This window comes from Nelumbo nucifera, chromosome 6 (genome assembly GCF_055504915.1).
Source record: "Nelumbo nucifera cultivar China Antique chromosome 6, China Antique-T2T, whole genome shotgun sequence".
Taxonomy (NCBI): Eukaryota; Viridiplantae; Streptophyta; class Magnoliopsida; order Proteales; family Nelumbonaceae; genus Nelumbo; species Nelumbo nucifera.
This window is the reverse complement of record NC_142654.1, coordinates 27292401-27304012: the sequence shown is the minus strand read 5'-3', so window position 1 is coordinate 27304012 and position 11612 is coordinate 27292401. Positions and strand designations below refer to the sequence as shown.

The following is an 11612-nucleotide window of genomic DNA, read 5'->3' as shown; positions in this document are numbered from 1 at the left end:
TTAGAAATCTCTAACAACTCAGTACTGATAGAGAAATTAATACAATGATTGGAAAATAAAAAACTTCAATAAATAAATAATTTTAAATTTTCAAAATTATTTTATTAATTTAGTTGATGTTGTATTATCACTAATTAGATAACTTAAATGATGGAATTAAAATTTCAAAGTTTTAAAAAATATAGCGGGACCGGATCAGAATTCACATCTGCGTTCCACAGGCACATCTGAGCGTGCATTGGGAACATCATTGGGAGATGTTCCCAATGTACGGTTTGGATGTACTGTAGGGTGCCCGTGGGGTGTGCTCTGTGGGGGCACCGATGTGATCTCACCGGCTCTGTGGGGTGTCATTGAATCCCCCATTTGAATCTATAGCTGCCAGTGGGTCAGGTTTGGTTTAAGGCACTATGTACCAGTTATCTCCGGATCATTAATCAAGACCGGATCCAAAATTGAACCAATTATTAATTGTGATAATAATTGGGTTTGATTTTATTAGACCCAATTATATTTGACACGGATAATTACCAATTATAATAGTAATAATTTAGAACTTCATAGATAATATAACCTTCATAAAATTGAAGATAAAATATTAAACTGTTTATATGTTGGTTGATAGAATATGTGTTTTAACCTTGAATAAATTAGTTATAAAAGTAAAATTGTAAAAATTAAGAAAAAATATTATTTTCTTAATGCATCAAATGCATGCAAACATCAAGATCGACCTCCTTTTGATCAAGTTCCGCATAACAAAGTCTGCACCGTACAGGCCCTGTTAGTATATAATTCATAAAGTGAATTAAAAATGGCCTTGATATTATATTTAATGAATAAAATTAATTGAAAATAACCAAATTTATTAATAGATATAATATTATGAAGTTTGAGTATAAGATGGTAGGAGTGCATTCATATTTGATTTTGATCCAAGGAAAAATCTAATGTCCAAAAGACATGATATGATAGGAAGGGCTTATACGAGTTAATGGTACCTAAATACCTAATTATAAACGGATGAGATCAACCTTAGTGGCATGGCATCTAATTCGAATTAATTGGAATTCAGATTTCAGACAATTGGATAGCGTTTGAATCCCTATAAGCTATAACAACCACGTTTTCCGTTCCCCATATGGACAAGCCACGCAACTCTTTTGTATTTTACTCGCTCAAAAATCAAAAGCCAGAAAAGAAAAAGTCAGAAAAAACCCGATTACTCAAACGTGCCCCGAGCACCGGAACATATACTCTGTGTCTCTCTCGGTTCCAATCAAGCACGAAAATTAACCAACCACATAACACCTCGCCCATAGACCCAGTCCCAGTAAAAGGTGGATGCATCAAACGACGAATGAGGATCTGCAGACCACCTCCTTATCTGACACATTCTCTAATTCATCGACCTAGCTTCTCTCTCTAACATATATAAATATATGCACAATAGGTAGGTTCTGGTAGGAATATCACCATCAGCATCAGCATCACCGTTACTGTCACGACGTCCACCATCACCATGTATACCGATCCCTTCCGGATCTGTCCCGACCTCGAACGTGCTGTCTCATACCCTTACAACCCTCTGCACAATGAAGTTGAACAAGAGGGAACTCCGGTGCCTGGCCGGAGACCGATAAAAGTGATATCATCTATATTGTTGAGTGGAATCTTTGTTTTAGCTTTGGTAATGGTGTTTCTCTGTGTTCAAAGATCACAAGAGCCATTAACAGATGTAATGGAAAGGAATCATCATCACTCACTTCCATCTTCTACACCTGTGGGGGTATCACGTGGGGTATTGGAAGGGGTGTCGGAGAAGACTTTCCGTCTCTATTCTAACAAAGGAGGAGTCACGTATCCATGGACCCAACCCATGTTGTCTTGGCAGAGAACGGCTTACCATTTTCAACCCGAAAAGAACTGGATGAATGGTGGGTTCCCAACTTCCCATCTTTCTCTCTCTGTCTCTCTCAATTACCCAATATTTTCTTCTTTTTTGTTTACTGTTTCTCATCTCATACTGACATGAATTTTGCCGTTCCGTTCTCACTGTTCTGATCCAATCGCGGCGGAATCTTCTTATGTTTTGCTCCAGATCCTAATGGTAAATCCTCTGAACAGCACAGATCTCTACTTTCTGGAATTGCATATTATTTATTTGAATCCCTTTATGGCTTTATTACATATAGGTCACCTGGGTTTTGGTCAATACTTGGATTTAGCTATTAACTTACACTTACAGTTTTAGTGTTTGAAAATTGTTTACATGACAATTTTAAACTTTTTAAAACTCCACTTTACCCGTTTATGGCACCTTTTTTTATTATTATATGCACAAAGTCACCCTCAATTTAGGCTTTGGCTGAAGGAAATTTATTCTGAGGGTATTGTTGACTATTGTCCATACAATTATGGGAGGTGCCACAAACATCAAATTACAAATTGGACAGTTGAAAAGTTTTAAATATCATTCAGCCACTTATAACAACTTGTTAATAATTGAGGCCTTGAGGGGTATAATAGCCAACTTAATCCGAAACAATAAGGTACCGTGGCCCTAGTTCCATACTTCTATTTGCCCCCAACAATTCCAATTGGACGGAGTTGATCAGCCATCTAAACGTCCCAGGCTCCAACAGTATGTTTAGATATATATATGTAAAACTAAAAAAATGGGCCAATGTATTGGAATAGAAATGTGTTGTCTGACCCGAGGAAATGTTACGTTGCAGCGCCAATGTATTACAATGGATGGTACCACCTATTCTACCAATACAACCCTGAGAGTGCAGTGTGGGGCAACATAACGTGGGGCCATGCCATCTCAAAGGACCTCATCAACTGGGAGAATCTTCCTTTTGCCATGGTCCCTGATGAATGGTACGATATCAACGGTGTCTGGACCGGTTCGGCCACGCTGCTCCCCGATGGTTCTATCGTCGTCCTTTATACCGGCTTCACCAAAGACAAGGTTCAGGTCCAGAACCTGGCCTACCCGGCCGACCCCTCAGATCCTCGTCTCATCCACTGGGTTAAGTATCCCGGCAATCCGATCCTGGTTCCACCGCCCCATATTCGCGACTTGGACTTCCGAGATCCCACCACCGCCTGGTTCGGTCCCGACGGCCATTGGCGCGTTGCTATCGGCTCCAAGATCAACGATACCGGCATTTCTCTAGTGTATCATACCACCAACTTCACCACCTACGAGCTTTTGGATGGACTGCTCCATGCCGTTCCCGAAACCGGAATGTGGGAATGCGTGGACTTCTATCCTGTCTCAACCACGGAAAAGAAAGGCCTGAACACGTCGGACAATTGGCCTGGAGTGAAGCATGTGCTCAAGGCCAGCCTCGACAACACTAAGATAGATTACTACGCGCTCGGAACTTACTACGTAGAGAATGATACATGGATCCCAGACAATGAAATGGCGGATGTGGGATTTGGGTTGCGCTATGATTATGGTAAGTATTATGCTTCCAAGACATTCTACGATCAAAACAAGCAGAGAAGAGTGTTGTGGGGTTGGATTGGTGAGAGCGACAGCGAGGACGACGACATAAAGAAGGGCTGGGCATCAGTTCAGGTACTGTAATTCTTTTTATTTCAGTGTAGCTAGCTATTAGAATTGAACTAGCTAGACCAATGGATTTATGAAAAAATTTTACATGTACATGATGACTTTGACGTTCGTACAGAGCATTCCAAGGGTGGTGCTGTTTGACCAGAAGACTAGGAGCAATCTACTTCAATGGCCAGTGGAGGAGGTGGAGAACTTGAGATCGAATCTTAAGGAATTTAACAAAGTGGTAGTCGGACCTGGAACAGTCGTGCCACTCGACGTCGGCACAGCGACACAGGTCTGTTTAGCTTAATTAATTACTTAATTTATTGCATTGACTTCAGTTGATAAGCTTCTTGTCCTGTGGCAATGGTAACAGTTGGACATAAGTGCCGAGTTTGAGATAGACGGTAAGGCATTAAAAGGGGCCACCAGAGATGACATTGTTGGTTACAACTGCGTCGTGGGTGGTGGAGCTGCCGGAAGAGGCACCTTGGGACCCTTCGGCATCTTGGTTCTGGCAGAGGACAGCCTAGCCGAGCAAACACCTGTATACTTCTACATTTCCAAGGACAGTGGTGGTGAATATAGGACCTTCTTCTGTGCCGACCAATCAAGGCATGCTCCTTTAATTTTCTTGTTCCTTTCCGTTTCTGAAAGCTGTTTAAGTATTACAGAAAATCCTAACTCAGCCATCCCCTCATCCTTTCTACCTCTAGCTAGGCTGTTGTTTTTTATATTCAATTACTTTGATATAAATAAATAAAAATACATGAACTGAGTTAGGAAAAAAAAAAAAAATGCTGCTGCGGTGCAGGTCTTCTCTGGCCCCTCATGTTGGTAAATTTGTCTCCGGCAGCTTGGTTCCTGTACTTGAAGGCGAAAAGTTAACCATGAGGATACTAGTAAGTTGATTAATTGTTTTGTTGCAGAAGCTAGAACAACATTGAATCTGCTACCATCCAGCATCACTCTATTTATTTAAAATTAATTGCTAGATTTGTAATCAAACTATCTGAACCCAGAACCTTCCCTGGTTGAAGCCTGAAAAGGTTGATGGTTCTGTCGCTGTTTGTTTTAGCTTGTTGCATTGTATACTGATCACCTGACCTCACATTCTCATCAATTGTGGGTGTGGGTGGATGGTTACTCACGCAGGTTGATCATTCGATAGTGGAAAGCTTTGGCCAAGGTGGGAGGACTGTCATCACATCAAGGATATACCCAACAAAAGCAATATACGAGTCAGCTCGGGTTTTCTTGTTCAACAATGCTACAGAGGCCAACGTCACTGCGTCACTCAAGATTTGGCAGATGAACTCTGCTGCTTTCATAAATTCCCCCCCACCCCTTGTATCCATTTTCATTATTTCATTCTTTTATATTTTGCAGTTGGGCCAATTTCCGTTTTTGTTCTAGCTAGGCAGGATGGTCCTTGCTAATATCTATTGAATTTTCAATCCCTTCGGAATAATTTGTAGAAAATTTTGTTTCAAGCAATGAGAGAAATTAATTAATGCTTTTCGGTTTTCATTTGTAGTCTTTTGTTTAGCCATGCCGTACTTGAATGTGAATATTTGAATTGCACGAGTCCGGGGATCACCTGCCAACAAAACACATTCTAACCCTCTACCAACGTGACCACACATCTTTCATTTTTATGGTGCCTCCAGTCTCATACTTCATAATGAGATGTTCAGTGTTAGATCAAATTAGTAGAGGGTTGAAAGTGTTTTATTGGCAGAATATCTCAACTCGCTTTGCACTTGTCAATTTTGGACAGCGATGAATGATGAATGATGATAATTGGTTGTCTCCTACCACGTGGGTTACGGGTGTCAATTGGACTGATCTGTTTCAATCCAATCCAATCCAATCCAATGTGAGTCCATTATAAATGAATCAGGTCCAATCCAATGAATATTTTGGACCAATCTAGACGGTCTAATTTAATGTCTGAACTGTCTAATTTATTGTCAAATCTGTTTTGATTTAGATCGGTTTCAACCCAAATCAAGTTCATTGACATCTATATTCTTATCTTATATCAATGGATCAGATATTGGCTTAATCCAACTCAATTCAATATAAATTTATTACATAAGGGCCAAGTCCAATCCAATCTAAGAAATACTTTGGACTGGATTGGTCCAATCCAATATGTCTTGTTGGTCCATCCAATCTGTCCAAATTGATTTTGGACTAGACGGGGTCCAATCTAAAACCTGTCCATTGGCACCCTTACACGTGGGAGGACATGTATTCTACCATTATCAATTTACATACTAACTTTAGAGTTTAGCTTTTAGGGTTTAGAGTCTAGGATTTAAGGGTTTAAAACTTAGGACTTAGGGTTAATTTAGGGGCATAGAGTTTAAGGTTTAAGGGTTTAGAATTGATTTTAAGGTTTAAGAATTTGAGGTTTAGATCTAAAAGTCAGGAGGTGGTAGGGTGCATGTCCAACGTGATGAGAGTCAAGTATTGCCCTCATTTTTATAAGGGAAATTGTCTAAAACTCAGCACGAGTTTTCAACATTTCTCTTAAATTCACCACAACTTTTCAAAATGTCTAAAAGTCACAATGTCAGTAAGTTTTTATTTTCCAAAACTCACCTTCCGTTAGTGCACCGGTAATGCTTCTTAACAGAGGTGTCCTTGTCAGCATAAATAACAATTTTCATGACCAAATTACCCTTGAATGGTGTGTTAGAGAAAAAATGGTCTTTTTCAGTTTTCAATTCTTTTGTTTTTTTTTTTTTGCATTTTTAGTGTTTTGTTATAATTTCCAATGTTTTTTTTTTATAATTTCTGTTTTTTTACATTTTTCTATTTTCTACAATCTATAAATTTTCCTGTATTTTTGTTTTTTATTTATAATTTTTGGTGCTTTTTCTACAATTTTTATTTTCTGATTTTGTTTTTCAATTTCTATAATTTTTATAATTTGAAAATAATTTTTTATTTTTTTGCAATTTCTATAATTTTTTATATTTTTTGTAATTTCTATGTTTTTATGCATTTTATAATTGAAAATATTTTTTTCAACTTTTTCCTTTTTTCATGTCTAAATATTAAAATGGTAATATATTAACACCCATTAATTTATTTTGTATATATTTTATATTTTTCTATGAAGGTTAAAATGGTAATATTTAACACCCGTTAGTCAGTTTAACGTCAAGTTAGTGACATGGTGAGTTTTAGATATTTTGAAAAGTTGTGGTGACTGGTGAGCTTAAGAGAAATGCTGAAAACTCATTGTGAGTTTTAGACAATTTCCCTTTTTATAAATGAGTATACTTTTAACCTCTGTATGCTCACTATACAAGATTTGTTATTTATGAAGGTTCCATATATAATCTACCTAGGATGCTGAAAAAGACGTGAGCTAAGAGCCTAAGACAACATGGTTGATATAGGCAACAATTTATATTTATATACCGAAAAAAGAAGAAAATAAAGACAATATAGTTAGTGTAGATGTAGAGTAAGACTAGCCTTTCTAAGTTATTGATGATTTCAATTTTATAAAGCATTGAAACAACATATGAATCCAATAGATAAAAACTTCATCATTGTTCATGATTTTTTTGTCTACTATATTCTTTAGGGAAAATTTATGATGCGGTATGAAAAGAGTTTTGACCAATAAAAAATCCACCCATGAATTTTGATAAACACCTTATTTACTACAACGACTATGATTCCAATTTATTGGTAAATTGCTTTTGGGATATCATAGTCGGACCCTATTCTTTATTAATGTTAGGGTTGGAAGAATGTTTATCAGGTTTCAAGTTGTGGATGATCCATGTCAAACCCTGAGATCTTGCCACGTATTGAAATATTTCTAAATATAGCCTTTACTGATTATATATAGTTAAAAGGACTTTTTTTTTTTTGCCTTTTTTCAAACCTCCAAACATTACTCCACGTGTAAGGACATTTATCTTGAAATCTAATATATATATTAAAGTAATGATTTCAGGCCAAATCCCCCTACAGTTAGACATGTGGCCCATCTACAGATACCTATCATTGTCATTCCAAAGATTTAAACAAAATTGACATGTGTCAAATTCTGATTAGTGGTAGTTCAAGAATAGAGTCCATTAGACATGTGTCAAATTCTAATTAGTGGTAGTTCAGGAAAAGAGCCCACTAACATGCAGAGTGAAGCCCACCACCATGCAGAGTTGTGAGAAGTGGGAAGCTCCCACTTTCAATCATTTCCGAAAACAGAGGAAACTGTGATATTAATTAATGTTAACTACTAAACTAATTAATTAATTACAGCTATTGATTACTAAAAATAATTACTGTTAACTACTTCTAATTAATTAATCACATCTATTAATTACTAATAATAATTATTGTTAATTACTAATTAATTAATATTAACTACTTCTAATTAATTAATTCCAGCTATTAATTACAAATAATAATTAATCATTGATAAAAATTTCTTATAATAATTACTGCTATTACTTAATTGCTGATAATAATTAATTAGTGATAGTATTTCTCATTATTAATTCAGAAAATAATTTCTTATAATAGTTACTTCCAATACTTAATTAATGATAATTTATTACTGATAATATTGCTCATTATTAATTCGAAATGATAATTAAAAAATATTTTCATAATGGTAATTAATAATTCAGAAATAATCATTTTATATTTATATTAACTCATATTAATTATTTTGAAAATAAATATTTAATGTTAATTATTTATATTAAAATTAATATCAGAAATTATAATTCATACATTTATATGTAATTATATTATTATAATTAATTATAATTAATAATATAATTATATTATTATTATCAATAATTATAAATAATTATTGCTAATATTAATGATGATAATTATTAATTTGGAATGTTAATTAATTAATGATAATTAAAAAGCATTTTAATAATGTTAGTTATTAATTGGGAATTTTATATTAATATTAATTCATATTAAATATTTTATAAATATATAATTGGTGTTACTTATTTACATTATTATTATTACAAGTAATTATAATTAATACTATTAATTCTCCAACAAATACCTCATTTAGTGAAAGTTTAATTATAAAACTTTCAATTATTCAATATTGTTAAACTTAAAGAATTATAAAAGCAAATATTATTTTATGAATTAACTAAAAATCATAATTGATGAGGGCGGATTTGACCCTCCAATGATCTTGTGACACCTGGCACCTTAGAACAACTATGTGACACCCGGGACCACTTTGGCAACAACTTGTCTTTGCTAAGTTGATGGTGTCCAACCAAGCGCGGCTTGGCGTAGGCGCGACCTGGCACAGGCGCGAACTGGTGCCCTGGCCCTGGCACGACCTGGCCTTAGCACGAGCTGGTTGCCTGGCCCTGGCGCGAACTGGTGGCCTGGCCCTAGCATGACCTGGTGGCCTGGCCCAGGCGTGACCTGGTGGCCTGGCACATGCGCCAACCTGACAACCCCGAGGAGATCACCACCATACCCCGCATTTTACAAGATTGTGACTTGTAACGGCTATATTAGCTCACCCACTCCCCAAGTCAGGTGGAAATGGGCAACCTTATCAGTTGGTGGCTTTATCCCCACCTAACACGAAAGCAGGTCCCATCACGGCGAGAATCCAGGAACTGCTCCACCTAACTCACGAGGACTCTAGTATATAAAGGTCTCCCCCCTCCAGGGGGGAGGGGAGATGAGAGGGGTAATCTTTGCTCTCCAACTCTCTTGCAATCTAAGGTTATTTTCAGCTCTCAACCAAGTGCTAACTTAGGCATCGGAGCGACCTTGCCAGGTTAGCCACCCTGGGTCCTCTGACATTTGGTTCTTTGCAGGCCTCTAAAAGAGCAACAAAGCTCATCAAGGTAGCTCACCACCAGGGAGCTCGGCATCAAGGTAGTCCACCACCAGGCAGCTCCGCACTAGGTAGCTCACCACCAGGCAGCTCGGCACTGGGCAGTTCGCCACTAGGCATATCGCCACCAGGTAGCTCGCCACCAGGGAGCTCCTCTTCAGCCTCTTGAGTCACATGCCACTTGGGAGCAGACCAAATGACGAGGTACTTAGCAAAAAAAAATTGATACGTGACCAGAAACGGTTACATCATTTGGCGCTGCCTATGGGAATGCTACAAAAAGCTAAGTTCTCGTCCAACAAAAAAGCTAAGTCCTCTTCTCCCAAAACGCTAAGTTCTCATCCTACAAAAAGCTAAGTCCTCTTCTCCCAAAAAGCTAAGTCCTCACTTTTTAGAAACTGAAGCTCTCGCTTTACAGTTCCCCTTTTTTTTATGAACTCAAAGACTATGCAGGGAACTAACAGACTAAGTAGCTCTAAGGCGCCCACCTGGTGCGGCCTGGCAGTTTGGGAGCCTGGCACATGCGCCAACCTGGCGGCTTGGCCCAGGCATGAACTGACGAACTAATAAAAGACTTCTTTACTGCTTAAGACCCAGTTGCCTCTTTGGCATGGGCAAAATCTAGAAGTGGACTACGAGTCGCTCCCAAAGCCTAAGGGCTACAATACTGCTTAAGACCCAGTCGCTTCTTTGGCATTGGCAAAGTCTAGGAGTGGACTACGAGTCACTCCCAAAGCCTAAGGGCTACAATACTACTTAAGACCCAGTTACCTCTTCGGCATGGGCAAAGTCTAGGAGTGGACTACGAGTTGCTCCCAAACCCTAAGAGCTACAATACTACACAAGACCCAGCTGCCTCGTCGGCATGGGCGAAGCCAAGGAGAGTGGGCTGCAAGTCACTCCTAGACCCTAAGGGCTAAAATATTGAACTGGCAGAGACTTCGGCACCTTACGGGCAGCTCGCTTCCAAGCAGCTCCCAAAGCCTAAGAAACTGAATCAACGGTTACGAGCTCGTCGAATTACGAGCCAAAAGGAGAAATCTACTCCCTTCGCTGAGTTACTTTCAGCTCGGGAGTGGGGGGCAAATGATGAGGGTGGATTTGGCCCTCCAATGATCTTGTGACACCTAGCACCTCAGAACAACTAGGTGACACCCGGGACCACTTTGGCAACAACTTGCCTTTGCTAAGTTGATGGTGTCCAACCAGGCGCGGCCTGGCGCAGGTGCGACATGGCACAGGCACGACCTAGTGTCCTGGCCCTGGCGCGACCTGGCCTTGGCACGAGCTGGCAGCCTGGCCCTGGCACAAGCTGGCGGCCTGGCACATGCGCGACCTAGCGGCCTGGCATAGGCGCCAACCTGACAACCCCGAGGAGCTCACCATCGTACCCCGCATTTTACGGGATTATGACTTGTAACAGCTATATTAGCTCACCCACTCCCCGAGCAGGCGGAAATGGGCAACCTTACTAGTTGGTGGCTTTATCCCCACCTAACACGAAAGCAGGTCCCATCACGGCGAGAATCTAGGAACTGCTCCACCTAACCCACGAGGACTCTAGTATATAAAGGCCTCCCCCCTCCAGGGGGGAGGGGAGATGAGAGGGGTAATTTCTACTCTCCAACTCTCTTGCAATCTAAGGTTATTTTACCAAGTGCTAACTTAGGCATCGAAGCGACCTCACCAGGTTAGCCACCCCGGGTCCTCTGACATTTGGTTCCTTGCAGGCCTCTAAAAGAGCAACGAAGCTCATCAAGGTTGCTCACCACCAGGGAGCTCGACATCAAGGTAGCCCACCACCAGGTAGCTCCGCACCAGGTAGCTCACCACCAGGTAGCTCGGCACCAGGCAATTCGCCACCAGGCAGATCGCCACCAGGGAGCTCCACCTCAGCCTCTTGAGTCACATGCCACTTGGGAGCAGACCAAATGACGAGGTACTTAGCAAAAAAAAAAATTGAAAAGTGACCAAAAACCGTTACATCAATAATTATAACAAGTTAATTGCTTAATAAAAATAAAATAATAATAATAGTAATAATAATAATAATAATAATAATAGTAGTAGTAGTAGTAGTAGTAGTAGTAGTAGTAGTAGTAGTAGTAATAATAATAATAATAATAATAATAATAATAATAATAATAATAATAATAATAATAATAATAA

At 38.9% G+C, this 11612-nt stretch overlaps 1 protein-coding gene across 1 annotated transcript; it reads left to right on the top strand.

Moving 5' to 3' along the window:
* The first annotated feature begins 1462 nt into the window (after positions 1-1462).
* Positions 1463-5104, top strand: LOC148790705 (beta-fructofuranosidase, soluble isoenzyme I-like). The gene is made up of 7 exons (XM_088890414.1): positions 1463-1937; positions 2102-2110; positions 2739-3595; positions 3708-3869; positions 3951-4189; positions 4389-4476; positions 4730-5104. Exons 1-7 carry the CDS (start codon positions 1523-1525, stop codon positions 4988-4990), a joined length of 2031 nt encoding a protein of 676 aa, XP_088746540.1. The 5' UTR covers positions 1463-1522; the 3' UTR covers positions 4991-5104.
* The last annotated feature ends 6508 nt before the right edge of the window (positions 5105-11612 follow it).

What these genes read in the sequence shown, in the direction of transcription:
- LOC148790705 (XM_088890414.1), top strand. Translation starts at nt 1,523, where the DNA reads ATGTATACCGATCCCTTCCGGATCTGTCCCGACCTCGAACGTGCTGTC. An exon ending in AGGGCTGGGCATCAGTTCAG is followed by an intron (nt 3,596 to 3,707) that starts GTACTGTAATTC and finishes ACGTTCGTACAG; the next exon opens with AGCATTCCAAGGGTGGTGCT. An exon ending in AGTTAACCATGAGGATACTA is followed by an intron (nt 4,477 to 4,729) that starts GTAAGTTGATTA and finishes TTACTCACGCAG; the next exon opens with GTTGATCATTCGATAGTGGA.